Genomic DNA, 15,510 nt, shown 5'->3' on the forward strand with positions numbered 1-15,510 from the left:
TATAGGCCTCTCTATTGTTTGGCTGAAAATTGACCCACAGAGGTGAACTCACTTCCAGGTTTAAAGAGTGTCTAAGGGCTATAGTCTCAGGTTTTGCAGTAGTGTCTATCAGACCAGTAAGCATGGTCTTTTTTTTTTTTGAGATTCATTGCACATTTTTCTCCCATGCTATCCAGAACCTTCTAATGTGATCCCTTTCAGAGCAGTCAGTAGTGGTAGCCAGATGGACACCATCTAGTTCTTCTGGCCTTTGTGTCATGGAAGCTATGCTTCACATCTCCCAGTTACTTTTGTGGATTCCATCGAGGGTTATAAAAGACCTAATTCAAATCTATGTCTTTTTGTCTAGAGAAGCTTTGATTTGTGTAACAAATCACTTTAATACAAACAATCTCCCAAACGAATATCATTTTATTTCAGCCCACTTGAATGATAATGTCATTGCTATTGTTGTTAGATGCTGTTGAGTTGGTTCCAACTTATAACGACACTGTGTACAACAGAATGAAACGCTGCCCAGTCCTGCACCATCCGCACAATCATTGCTGGGCTTGCGCCTGTTGTTGCAGCCACTGTGTTAATCCATCTTGTTGAAGGCCTTCTTCTTTTTCACTGACCATCATCAAGCATGACGTCCTTCTCCAGGGACTGGTTCTTTCTGATAACATGTCCAAGATGAAGTCTTGAGATGAAGTCTTGCCATGCTGGCTTCTAGGGAGCATTCCAACTGTACTTCTCCCAAATATATAGTCCATTATATATTTAGTAGTCTTTACCAACACCAAAACTCAAGTTCATCCATTCTTCTTTGGTCTTCCTTATTCATTGTGCAGATTTCATATGTGTATGAGATGACTGAAAATACCATGGCTTGGATAAGGAGCACCTTAGCCCTCAGGGTGCCATCTTTGCTTTTTTAACATGTTAAGAGGCTCTTTTGCAGGAGATTTGCCCAATGCATTTTGTCATTTGATTTCTTGCCTGCTGCTTCCGTCAGCATTGAGTGTGACTCAAGTAAAATGAAACCCTTGACAACTTCAGCCTTCTCTCTATTTATCATAATGTTGCTTATTGGTCCAGATGTGAGGATTTTTATTATTATTATTTTATGTTGAGGTGTAATCCATACTGAAAGCTTTGATCTTCATTAGTAAGTGCTTCAAGTCTTCTTCACTTTGACCAAACAAGGTTGTTAATGAGTCTTGCTCCAACCCTGATTCTGTGTTAATCATATGGTCCAAGTTCTCACCTTATATGCTCAGCATACAGATCATCATACATGAAGACAGTAAAAGATCATTAAAAACACCAGAAAGAAAGAAAAAAATGGATGTGAGAAAAGACTGAAACTTGCTTTTGAATGTAGAGTTGCTAAAACAAATGGAAGAAATGATGAAGTAAAAGAGCTGAACAAAATATTCCAACGGGTAGCTCAAAAAGATAAAGTAAAGTATTATAATGAAATGTGCAAAGACTTGGAGTTAGAAAACAAAAAGAGAAGAACACATGAAGCATTTCTCACGCTGAAAAAACTGAAAATAAGTTCAAGTGTTGACTAGCAGTATTGGAGGAGTCTATGGGCAAAATATTGAATGACACAAGAAACATAAGAGGAAGATGGAAGGAGCACACGGAGTCACTGTTCCAAAAAGAATTGTTCTACATTCAGCCATTGTAGGAGGTAGTACATGATCAAGAACTGATAATATTGAAGAAAGAAGTCCAAGCTTCACTGTATTGGTGAAAAACAAAGTCCCAGGAATTAACAGAATATTGAGATATTTCAACAAATGAATGCAAAACTGGAAGTGCTCACTTGTCTACACCAAGAAACTTGAAAGACAACTACCAGCCAACTGACTGAAGGAGATCTGTATTTGTGCCCATTCCAAAGAAAGGTGATCCAACAGTATGGAGAAATTATCAAGCAGTATCTTCAGTATGCAAGTAAAATTTGCTGAAGATAATTCAAAAATGGTTGCAGCAGTACATCATCAGGGAACTGCCAGAAATTGAAGCCAGATTCAGAAGAGGACATGGAATGAAGGAAATCATTGCTGATGTCAGGTGAATCTTGGCTGAAAGCAAAGAATAGTAGAAAGATGTATACCCGTGTTTTATTGACCGTGCAAAGACATTTGACTTTGTGGATCATAACAAATTATGGATAAAGTTGCAAAGAATGGGAATTCCAGAACACTTAATTGTGCTTATGAGGAGGAGCCTGTTCATAGACCAAGATGCAGTCTTTCGGACAGAACAGTAGGATACTGCATTGTGTAATATCAGGAAAGGTATCCATCAGGGTTGTATCTTTTCACTATACTTATTCAGTCTGTATACTGAGCAAATAATCCAAGAAGCTGGATTATATGAAGAATAATGTGGCATCAGGATTGGCAGAGGACTCATTAACAACCTACAATATGCAGATAACACAAACTTGGTGAAGAAAGTGAAGAAGGTTTGAAGTACTTACTGATGGAGATCAAAGACTGCAACACTCAGGATAGATTATATCTGAACATAAAGGAAACAAAAATCTTTACAAGTAGCCCAGCAATCAACATCACATTAAATGGAGAAAAGATTGAAGGTGTCAGGGATTTCATTTTACTTGAATCCACAATCATCACTCATAGAAGCAGCAGTCAAAAACTCAGATGATGTATTGCACTGGGCAGATCACCTGCCAGACTTCTTTAAAGTGTTAAAGAGCAAAATTGTCAATTTGAATACTAAGGTGCCCCTAACTCAAGCCATGGTATTTTTAGTTGCCTCATATATGTATGAAAGGTGGCAATGAATAAGGAAGAAGAAGTGGTGCATTTGTTGGTGAAGAATATTGGAAATACACCAGACTGCCAGAAGAGTGAACAAATCTATCTTTGAAGAAGTGCAGCCAGAATGTTCCTTAGATGTGAGAATGGCCAGACTTCATCTCACATACTTTGACCATGTTGTCAGAAAGGACCAGTCCTTGGATAAGAATATCATGGATGGTAAAGTAGAGGATCAGCAAAAAAACAGGAAGATCCTTAATGAGATGGATTGACACAGTGGCTGCAAAAATGGGCTTAAGCATTATTGTGAGGATGGTGAACAACCCGGCAGTGTTTTGTTTTATTGTACAGAGTCTGACATGAGTCAGAATTGACTCGATGGTACCTAAGGATGACAACAATTTCAATGTGTTCAATAGTTAATAATATAATAATTTTGAGAGTGTTGTTGTTGTTGTTGTTATGTGCCATCGAGTCGGACCCGATTCATAGCGACCCCTCCTTGGGTTTCCAAGGCATTATCACTATGGAAGTAGATTGCCCCATCTTCCTTCTGAGGAGTGACTGGTGGGTTTGAAGCACCAGCCTTCTGGTTAGCAGTCAAGTGCCTTAGGCACTACGCTGTCTAGTGTCATTAAAATCTTTTAAATTCTTGAAATAAGTACACTGTTTGATTCCATTGTGGTAGGGACATACCAAAACAAAGCAAAACAAACTCACTGCCATTGAGTTGATTCTGACTCATAGCGACCCCCATTGGTCAGGGGGTGGTAAATCTTTATGGAAGTAGATTGCCCTATCTTCATTCAGAGTGGCTGCTGGCTTGAACTGCCAACCTTCTGATTAGCAGGCAAATGTCTTAGGCACTGTGCCACCAGAGCTCCTAGGGAAATACAGACAGTATGATTTCAATTTTACTTTTTCTAGATTTTGTTTATGACTAAAGATATGGTTCATCTTGGCATTTGACTCTTTTTGTGCAGATTGTTCTAAAAGTATTGATTAGATCCTATGAATAGATGATATTGTTCAGTTTTTTTTTTTTTTTTTTTAAATACCCTTGCTGGTTTTCTTTATAGTTGTTCTATCAGTAGTTAGATGGAAATATTCAAGTCTCCAACTAGAATTGTGGATTTCATTTCCATCCATTTGACATATCTTGCAGCTCTGTTGTTTGGTACATACATCTTTAAGATTGCTGTTTCTTCTTGGTAGTTAACCCTTTTATCATTCTAGAATGTCACTCTGTCTTGATAACTTTTGTTCTTGTTGTTATTTTTACATCTACTTTATGTGATATTAATATAGCCACTCCTGCTCTCCTTTAGTATTTGTGTGATACATCTTTTTTCCATCCTTACACTTTTAGCCTGCTTATTGTATTGTATTTAAAGTGAGTTTCTTGTAGTCAGTGTGTAGATGGATCATGTTTTTTTTTAATTCATCCTGTTAATCTCTGTATTTTAAGGTTTTATTTATGATATTTACATTTAATGTAATTAATTACATGTTAGCACCAAGTCTGTTATTACTTTTTGCTATTTTTTCATTTCTCTGGGTTTTTCCTCTGCCTTCTTATGAGTTACTTGTGCATTTTTTTGAACTATATCTTGGTTTTTTTTATAGTGGTTTTCAGTATATTTCTTTGTATAGCTTTTTAGTGGTTTCTCTACATATTAGATTGTTGTTGTTGTTGTTGTTGTTGTTATGTGCCGTTGAGTCAGACCCGACTCATAGCGACCCCTCCTTGGGTTTCCGAGGCAGTATCACTACGGAAGTAGATTGCCCAACCTTCCTTCCATGGAGTGGGCTAGTGGGTTAAATATACATAATTAACCACAGTATACTGGTGCCATCATTTTGCCAGTTCAGAGGACATACAGAAACTATATCCCACTTTAAATTCTTTTGCCCTTCTTATTTGATGATATGATTATAGTAAATATTTCCTCTGCATACATGTAACATTATAATTTTGCTTTTCTCATCTAACATAATCTAGTAAATTAACAGAAGATAAAAAATCTGCTATTTTTAGCCATATATTTCTTATTGTCATCTTTCTTTTTGGTGTTTCAAGTTTCTTTCTTTTCTCATTTCCTTTTGGTTTAGAGAACTTACTTTAGCCATTCTTCTTGGACAGATCTGCTAGTTACATACTTTCTTCTTTCCCTTCATCTGAGAATGCTCTGATTTCCCCTTTATTCATAAAGTATATATTTACTAGATAAATGATTGTGGGGTGACAGTTCCTTCTTTTGAAGACTTGAAAAATACTTCCCTCTGTTCTTGCCTAAGGCATTTGACTGCTAACCAGAAAGGTGGTGGTTCAAACCCACCAGCCACTCCTTGGAAGGAAGATTGGGCAATCTACTTCTGTAGAGATACTGCCTCAGAAACCCAAGGAGGGGTCACTATGAGTCGGAAAGGACTCATCTGCGGTGGTTTTCTGTTCTTTGTGGCTTCTGATGAGATACATATTGTTATTTTGATTGCTTTTCCCCTTTATCTAAGTTTTTTTTTTTCCTGACTTCTTTGAAGAGTTTTTTCTGTTCCTTGTTTTATTTATTTATGTGTTTGTTTAGTTTTTAGAAGTTTAATTGTGATGTCTCATGGCATAGATATTTTTTATTTTATCCTATTTGTTTTTTGCTCAGCTTATATTGTTTGCTCAGTTATTTCAAGTACTTTTTCAGCTCTACTCTCTATCTTTTCTCGTTCAGGGACACTTATGAATGAATGTTAGATCTTTTGCATAGTCCCGTAAGTCCTTGAAGCTCTGTTGTTTTTTCAATGTATTTTCTTCTGTATTATTCATATTGAGTAGTTTTTATATTTTTGTCTGTTTCTTCACTGATTTTTTCCTCTGTCCCCACCTGTGTGCTATTGAGTCCATCCACTGAACTTTCATTTCAGCTATTACATTTTTCAGTTCTAAAATTTCCTTTAGGTTCTTCTTTATTTCTTCCATTTCTTTTCTGAGCTTTTTCATTTCTTTGCTGAGATTTTCTGTTTTTCATTTGTTTCACGTGTGTTTGTGATTGCTTTTTAGGAAATGTTGTTTGTTTTTTAACATGGATGCTTTAACATTTTGTCAGATAATTCTAACATCTCTTTCATCTTGGTGTTAACATGTATTGTCTTTTTTTTTTTTTTCATTCAATTTGAACTTCCTGGTTCTTGTGATATTTGACTGAAACATAGACTTTTTGGGTATTATGTTTAGAGACTGGATCTTATTTTAACTTTCTGTAGCAAGTTTTTTTGACACCACTCCAGCTAGAAAAATGGGATATTATTACCTCATAAGTTCCAGGGGTAGAAGTCTACTTGGCCTTTATTGATACCCAAGATAGGGTTCCTTAGTGCTTCTGGGCCTGAGTGGGATATATCTGACTTCCCAGGATTGCCTCATTACTGCTTCCCAGGTGGCCTCCACTTATTCCTCAGGGGTGAACTGTGGTTTCTTTACTGCTGGGTGTCAGGAAACATTCTGACTCTCCAGGAGTCCTACTCTAACGCCATACTGGTGGGAGGCGGAGACGCATTTCATTAGTGATATGTGGGAATGGAAGTCCAGGCTCTCCACATTGGCTCCACTGACACCGCAGGGTGATGAGGACCTTATTACCACCGGCTAGGATGAAAGTTTTACTCTTTTATACCACTGTAGCTAGGGAGGCTGGGGGTTAGGGAAGGTGCCTTAATGTAGCCTCGTAACAATAGAAGTCTAGATTCCCCACATGATCTTTGCTCAAGTAGGTGGGAGTAGGGTCACAGATATTTTCTGAATAGTTATTGTCTAAAAGTTTTCTATCTTATTAGACTTCTCTTTTCCTGGTTTTTTGCCTGTAGAGAGCAGGCTTTTATTAGAACACGTTTGTGTGTATATATATGTGTGTGTGTGTGTGTGTGTGCGCGCCTGTTGGCATTTTCCCGTTGTTAGATTCTGCAGCTCCAAATCTGGGACATGTGATGTAAAAAGGAAACCCAAAGATCTCACCACCATGTTGTTCCTAGGGTCCTAAGATTCTTAGCTTACCTGCCTTCTGCCCATCTTTCAGCATTTCCTTATGTTTGCTTTATTTATACTATTCAGGGTTTTTAGTTACGTTTAGTGAGAGAAATGAGGAAAAGTGTGCCTATTCTACCTTTGCATCCATATACTTTAAAAATAAGTTTTCCATGCTAAAATCACCTCTTTACTATCTTTAAATAGAAGTAAAGCTTATCTGAGAAAAGGGCTTATAAATGACCCATATAAAATGTAGAACATGATGGCATGAATAGCTTAGAACAAACTTTCTCAACTTTTAACATTCATTCAAATGTCAGGAGGATTTTTGAAGTGAATTTCTAAGCCCCAGCCCCATAATTTCTGATTCAGTAAGTCTTAAATGAGACCTGAGAACTTATATTTTTTAACAAGTTACCAGGTAATGCTGATTTTCCTATTCTGCATACTACATATTGATAATCACTGCTTTAAAAATATGCTGAATTATTTATAATATAAGAACGTATTTATTTTAAATTATATTGATGGTAGGTGTGGTTGTTTTGAATAAGAGCAAAAAAAGTGCAGTAAGTAAAATAAACTAGATATTAGTTCTAAAATATTTAAAGCTAACTATCTACTCCACGGGAGAAAGATGAGGCAGTCTGTTTTAGTAAAGATTTACAGCCTTGGAAATCTTATGGGGCTGTTCCACTCTGTCATACGGGGTGACTGTGAGTCAGAATCTACCTGATGACGGTAGGTTTGGCTTTTGGATTTATGTTACATTTTTAATGAAACTTGGAATGTTCCCATTTCCCAGCACTGTTGTGTGTGGGATTTGAGAGGGAAGGGATAGGACACATAGAGAAATAGTACACATTTATAACAAGAAGTATATAACAGCAAGTGGGAAGTATAGTGATCAGCTTTCTGTAAGCATAAAATAATGCCTATTTTATTAGACCCCCAACAAAGAAAATGTGAAAAACACATTAATCCATGCTCCATAGCACTGACATCAAGAAAGTTCTTTTGTGTTGATCTGAAGTAACGATGCTTGATCTGGTGATTACTATGCACACATCATCATCCTACACCTTCCTGTAAAGTTCTTTTTTTTTTTTTGACGTAGTGAATGTAAATGATAATGGAATTAAACCTGCTGCCATCAGTAGTATGACCCTTAGTCTAGATCAAGGTGAGCCTGGAAATATTTTTCCCAGATGATTACTAACTGTAAAAAAGAAAAATTAAAATAGTGAAAGGAAGTCACTAAAAAAGTCTCTTAGACATTATTCTTTTTGCCAAAGTTGTTACAAGTATTATGAAGAAACTTCTTATTTTGTAGCCAGATACCTCATCATAATGAAGTATTTCCATTTCTCCTTTAGCTCTGTCGGCTTAGCAAAAGCAGCTCTAGAAGCAATTAATGGATTCAACCTCTTTGGCAATCAGGTAAAAACAACAGCAACAACAACAAAAACTTTGCTTATGTATTTGATTTGTGTGTCTTTAATTTTGATCATTCATGACAAAGTCCTTTCCTTGTAATTAGAGAATTTACAAAATTCCTGTTGCAGCCCATACTTGAGCAATTTTTCGTTTGAAAATTATTTGCAATTAAATTTCCTCATAAGAAAGGTTGGACAATCTACTTCTGTAGCGATATTGTCTCAGAAACCCATGGAAGGGTCACTGTGAGTCAGGTCCAACTCAACAACACATAACAACCACAATAACAACAACTAAAAAGTATTGCTTAAATTAAAAAAGCGAAATCTCTTAACAAAGAATTCTTTTCTTTGCTCAATACATTTTTTACTCAAATCTCTTGCCTTGAGTCTTTTACATTTTAAATATTCCTGGATTTATACCATGTATTTTGCATGTCAGTTCTCATGTTGGTTTTTATTTAATATATGTCACATACAAATGAGAATTTGTATAAGGAAGATTGGGCAATCTACTTTTGTAGTGATACCACCTTGGAAACCCAAGGAGGGGTTGCTGTGAGTTGGATCTGACTCAGCGGCAGTGAATTTGGTATTTTTGGTTTATGCTGCCAGGAAATTGAAAGTTCTGATCCTAGCTTTCCCTTCACCTAACTATAATCATTTACCTAAAATCTTATTTTTTCTGGAGATAAAATGTTTGCCTTAACTAGTAAATAAGATATTTTATCCAATTCATGCACTAAAAGAAGCTAACCAAGTCAAGTCACTGTAGAGTTGAGTTGTTAGTGGAAGGCAATAAAATGTAGGAATATAGGATATTCCTCTGGATCAAGAAGTAGGATTATTTTCTTTGGCAGTTTTTGCAAAGATTCCTAAATTGGCAAGACAATGGAAAATTTCCAAGTGATATTATAATTACTCCCTAGCTATTGAAATACTAAGTCAGTAGGGATACATTCTAAGAAATTATGTGAACATGCCAAGAAGTGACATGATTTTTTTCTGGTAGTTAAAATGCTATCTACCTCCAGTCTTTGATTTAAGAAAAGTTTCAAACACTACCCAGCTCTCTTCCCCTTTTGAAAAAAAAAAAAAAAAATTCACTGCCATTGAGTTGATTCCAACTCGTAGAGTTTCTGAGATGGTATCTCTACAGACGTAGATTGCCCACTCTTCCTTCTGAGTACTGGCTGTTGGGTTTGAACCACCAGCCTTCTGGTTAGCAGACAGATGCCTTAGGCACTACATCACCACTTCTTCTCTCACCCCAGCTTCCTCTGGAAGATGAGTTCTGATTACAACCAGATATAAATTAAAAATCACATGAATAATGACCACAGACATGAAAGGGAAGAAGAGAGCAACACCTCTTTTTGGGTGCCAAAGCGTTGACTCTGGGTCACCTATTTCCCATACTCCTTTTTCTCTCTCAAGAACTCTTAGGGATTTGGGAATATATGAATCTATTGCAAATCCTGAGTATTGGTATGATATCACCCACCTCCAACCCTGCAGATCACTTGATCATTTTGTCAACATCTCTCTCTTCCTGGAAGAATCAGCATACTCATGGAAATCCCACATGTATCTTCAATAACTTTCATTTCTCTTTCATCTCTGTCTCACTCTTCATACATTCAAATGAACATAAATACATATACATACATAAGTGCATGCTTACATGCATACATATATACATGACATTAGATGTAAGATGGTGGTATGGCCTAAAGAGCTTACTGTGACAGGCTATGTAAGTCCCAGCTCCCTCATCTAAAAAACAGAGATATCAATAATAGGACCTAACTCAGAAAGTTCTCATGTGACTAAGAGGATCAGTTAACATAATGCTTGGCAAAAAGCTTACCCTCAATAAAAGTCATCTCTTGTTATTATTAAATACCGATAATTAAATGGGAAATGAAGAAATTGGATTAAATGACCTCTAAAACAAACAAACAAACAAAAAAAACCCACTGCCATCGAGTCAGATCTGACTCATAGCAACCCCTCCTTGGGTTTCTGAGGTGGTATCACTACAGAAGTAGATTGCCCAACCTTCCTTCCAAGGAGTGGCTGGTGGGTTTGAACTGCCAGCCTTCTGGTTAGCAGTCAGATGCCTTAGGCACTACATCACCAGAGCTCCCTAAATGACCTCTAAAGAGGATCTCAAAGAGACTGAGAGGAGTCATAGACCAAGCCAAAGGTGTTACAGCATCAGCATGGAAAAATACTGGTCACACACCTGCCTTCCATGACATATTAAATAGGGAGCCAAATGGCATTGAGTGTGCCTGGTAGTGGTTGGTTCTGTTTTGCAATTGTGCCATCTCCTTTAAACTACCAGAATCTTAGTGTATGTTGCTTACATATTTAGAACATACCTTTTGCACCCACGTATATACTCTTACACAAAATACAGTGACGCTTAATTCTACCTGTCTTTAAGGACCCTGCCCTAGGGCCTACTTTTCCCAGACAGCTTTCCTAGATCATTCAGCCATGACTCTGAAAGCACTGAAATGCTTTACTATGAATTCTGGTTCTGATTATATATGTACTGTCAGTATTGTACCTGAGCCAAAGTTTCTCAACCTTGACTACACACTGAAATCATTTGAGGAATTTAAAATAAATAAATATAAATATATGAATATGTATACACACACATGTATATGTAGACATATATATTGTTGTGTTGTTGTTGTTGTTATGTGCCATCAAGTCAGACCTGACTCATAGTGATCCCTCCTTGGGTTTCTGAGGTGGTATCACTACGGAAGTAGATTGCCCAGCCTTCCTTCTGAGGAGTGGCTGGTGGGTTTAAACCGCCAGCCTTCTGGTTAGCAGTCAAGTGCGTTGGCACTATGCTACCAGAGCTCCCTTAGCATATATATATATACATGCCTGAGCTCTAGTCCTAGAGATTTTGAGCATTAAGATTTTTTAAAACTCCTCAGGATTATAATGTGCAGACAAGGATGAGAACAGCTGCTCTAAGCAGAATTAAATCTTGAATTGTTGAGGTCCTATCTGTTTCCAACAGAGTTATGCATCAAAGCCTTTCTGAGTTGACTTCCTCTTGATTATTTTAGATAGAAATACAGATAAAGAATGTCTTATTCCTTTGGCCACATAGATATCACATGTTGGAAATAGAGCCTCTCCATCTTCCATTTTTTCAGGATAGTATCCAAAAGTGTCCTAGTTTTACAAATTCCCTTTTATCTTTGTCTCTCATGTGGAGAACTGCAGAAACCTAACTTTAAAAATGTGAAAATGTCCACCTCTGCAGCAGTTAAATTAAAAATAGGGATGCTAAACAGCATCACATTTAAAACTGCATATAATCTTTTTAGTGTTTAATCATTTTATAGTCTCCCATGTACTTAAAAGAGCTATGGTCTAATTAAAAGTCAGTGGCTGGGAAAAGAAGTGACAGAACTAAGAAATGCTTATCTGCAAAGGAAAAAAATCCTAAACTGAATCCACTGCCATCAAATCAGTCCTGACTCCTAGTGACCCTATAAAGCATAGGAGAACTGCTCAGTAGGATTGCCAAGCCTGTAAATCTTCATAGACTCAGACTGCCTCATCTTTTTCCCACAGAGAAGCTGCTGAGTTTGAACTACTGACCTTTTGATTAGTAACTGAATCTTTTAACCACTGTGTCACCAGCACTCCTCTCTGAAGGAAAATGCAAAGAAAACTCCTTTTTTTTTTTTTTTTTAAAGATTCATTAAATAAATATTTATTTCTCAGGAGAAAAGTATACGCCATAGACATCCATACCCCATAATTGGCTAACCTACTCCACAAAGAAAACTCCTTAAGGGAAGATAGAATTCAGATCAGATGAATATTCTGTTATTTCTAAAGACTGCCAATATAGTGTTTTGGAAGATCTTATCATACGTATGTTTTAAAATAAATTTAGAGCTTTCAAAATTGTATCCCTTATTGGTGACAACTCAGAAAGTTATAGGTCTTTAGAGCAAGAAGAGCCCCTCCTGAAGTTAATGGACAGGTAGTTGAGGTAGTTTTTCTCAGATCACATAGCTAATGAAGCAGAGCTGGGAATTAAACGAAAGCTACTCAATAATAAATCTGGAAGATCAAATATTAGTACAGCAAATCTCAGATCTTGAATATTTTCTACCTTTAGGCATTGGGAGCTGTGCATTTTCTTTGACAGCTTTAAAGCCATCATCTACTGCTTAATAATTATTGAACTGCTGAAGGCGGAACTCGCTTCACAAAAAGCATGAAAGTCTTGCCTTTTGCCCTTTCTGTGTTTCAGTGTATGTTGTTGTTGTTGTTATGTGCCATTGAGTTGGACCCGACTCATAGCGACCCCTCCTTGGGTTTCCGAGGCAGTATCACTACAGAAGCAGATTGCTCCATCTTCCTTCCAAGGAGTGGCTGGTGGGTTTGAACCACCAGCCTGCTGGTTAGCAATCAAATGCCTTAGGCACTATGCTACCAGAGCTCCCCTTTCAGTGTATAGCATAAGACAAATGTTCATTTTATTTTTATGGAAATTGTTGGATGGAATATGCTTTTCACTTTGGCTGGGATTATTTTGCTTTCCCATACATCTTCTCTCTTTCTTTTTTTTTAATTACCAGACTTTCCTTAATATTCAAGGAAAAAATCATTTAAATCATCATTGTGAAACTATTTTCAAAAGTTATTTTCCTTTGGGACACTATGTAAAAAGAAAATGGGATAAAATGTTCTAATTAATTTCACGGCTAAAGGCTCATTTGGGGCAGAGCCACATTTAGAAACATACATAATAACCCTTAGTATCAGCAATTACGTATATCCTCATGGTCTCCAATCCTGTATAAACATAGTAACAAATATATTTAAGTATTTGAATAATATATCAATAATGTACAACAATATTTAAATAGTAATATTTAAAGAAATGATAATTTGCACTCAGCAAATCATGGTTAAAACATCAATTTCGTGTTCTCTGGATTTGTGTTGGGGCTCTGCTTTTCTGAGACCCTGAGAATTAATGCTTGTTTCACTACTCACTGTAGTTTGAAAATTCTTTTAACTATATATAAGCTGTCTTTTGTAAAAAGAAAAGAATCTTGGCTTGTTGAAGAGCTGTTGAAAACTCCTTTGAGCTCAGAAAATAAAAGTTGGCTATTTGTACACCCATTGCCACCATAGCCATGGTGCAGAGGGGAATTCTCATCAGTGAATACTCTTTCTGGAAGAATACAGCTCTCCAGGCTCTGCCACAGTTAAGGCACAGGACAACTGAATGCTGAGCTAGGGAAGAAAATCTAACTGTAGTTTTGTGAAGTGGTTTTACTGCCACAAGAAGACTAGGAAAGACCATGTACAGTAGATAACACTGATCAGTCTCAAGGGGCAGCAAGCTAATTAGCTTAGATGCAGGAAAGTGGTTAATGGGGAAAAGAAAGATGCAGACAGGCCTGCACATCATTTCACTTTGAACTGAGTTAAATGAGATCAGTAATGTCTTAGGCCTCAGAGGCCGTCTCAGAAGTGCTTGTCATGGCCATGGGGATTGAGGGAGACGTGGAGAATTCAGCAAAGCCCTTACCTACCATCAGAGCTCAAGTCCCCGTGACAGTGGTCAGGTGGAGTCATCGTATAGTCCAGTTACTAGAACAAAAACAATCACAGAACTCAGTTTAGGAGTAAAGTTTGAGCTGTCAGTCTTAAAATATCTCTTTAGATGAAGTCAAGATATTATGGCAGAGTTGTGATGATTTCAGGCAATGAAAGATGAAAATGAAATATCCGAAGTTAATAAGATGCTCTGTAGTGACATACACATAAAAACATCCTTTCATATTCCTGTCTTTAATTGGGGAACTCAAAATACTGACGAATGAGCTGACACCAAACTCTCAAAGGTGATGACTAGAGAGATTGCTCATGTTATGCAAAGTGTTCAAAGCAGCACAGTCCATATCTAGCTTCCTTTGAAATTTGCAGCCCCAAAATTAACGTGTCTGATGATTTAAAGTAGGTGATAATTAATTCCATGTGTGGGTACTCCTAGATGAGGTTTTTTTTTTTTTTTTTGAACAAAAAAAAAAGAACTTACTTCTGAATGGGGGATATCTGCTCATGGCTTTGGGTGAATGCTATCCTCCTGCAAATATGAACCATGATGCCTGATTCACTCTGATGAGTCAATTCCTATGCATAGTGATCTCCACTGCGTTTCCCAGCCTGTAAATCTTTATGGAAGCAGATTGCCCCATCTTTCTTCCATGGAGAGGCTGGTGGGTTTGAACCATGGACGTTTTGGTTAGCAGGCAAATGCCTTAAGCACTACACCACCAAGGTATATTTTTGAAAGAGAACAGCTAGACAATATAGTTAACTAGCATTTGATCTCAGTGTTAAAATATGGTAACACTATGAGATTTTCTCCCGTTGGGTGTGTTTCTTTGAGGCTGACAGAAACTGAGACTTTGATGAATTTAGCTAAATTAGCCATTTATTTATGGCCAGAAAATAGAAGTTGGCTGTTTACATTAATCAAATAATGCAGAGATTTGCCAAATTTGCAGTTTCACTTCAATATTTATAAATTATCCTTCTTAGATTGTATCTTTTAAAAATCCAATTTAAGGCGGGCAAATTTGGCATGTAATTAACTTTATTAATTATCAGCATAAGGATAAATTATGACTCCTATTATTTTGTGTGGGAGCTCTGGGAGCATAGTGCCTAAGGCACTTGACTGCTAACCAGAAGGCTGGCAGTTCAAACCCACCAGCCACTCCTCGGAAGGAAGATGGAGCAATCTACTTCCGTAGTGAAACTGCCTCAGAAACCCAAGGAGGGGTCGCTATGAGTCAGGTCCGACTTGACGGCACATAACAACAACAACAACATTATTTTGTGTATTCACAGGCACCCAATATATTCTTCCTTTTCTCTGCTCTTTTTTCCTAACCGCTCTACTTGCCCCTAAGTTGTATCCCTAAACGCTCTCTGTTCTGGTCTCAGTTTTCCCTCTGCCAGCCTCTAAGAAACATGTCCAGCTAGATCTCAACTCTGGTCTTCACCTTCTCCACAAAATGCCCAACCTCTGTATTTTATGTTTCCCCCATTAACTTTAGAGGTTTGTAATTATTTTATTCTTTTATCTAAGCTATTTACTTAGCACTTAATCATGTACTTTCATGTGCAGTCTTTTTTAAAAAATAATCATATTGTTCAGGACCTGTTCTGATTACCTAGAGCTGCTCTGATAAAAATAAACCAC

At 37.1% G+C, this 15,510-nt stretch overlaps 1 protein-coding gene across 1 annotated transcript in view; it reads left to right on the plus strand.

Annotated features, from left to right (window-relative positions):
* The window catches only part of PHKB (phosphorylase kinase regulatory subunit beta), a 286,088-nt gene that overhangs the window by 124,214 nt on the left and 146,364 nt on the right, over window positions 1-15,510 (plus strand). The window contains exon 8 of the mRNA XM_007947818.1: window positions 8,175-8,238. Within this exon, the coding sequence (XP_007946009.1) occupies window positions 8,175-8,238 (64 nt within the window). The remainder of the gene's footprint in view (window positions 1-8,174; window positions 8,239-15,510) is intronic.

Source organism: Orycteropus afer, unplaced genomic scaffold, assembly GCF_000298275.1.
Source record: "Orycteropus afer afer isolate SDZICR_OR568_19922 unplaced genomic scaffold, OryAfe1.0 scaffold00009, whole genome shotgun sequence".
Classification (NCBI taxonomy): Eukaryota; Metazoa; Chordata; class Mammalia; order Tubulidentata; family Orycteropodidae; genus Orycteropus; species Orycteropus afer.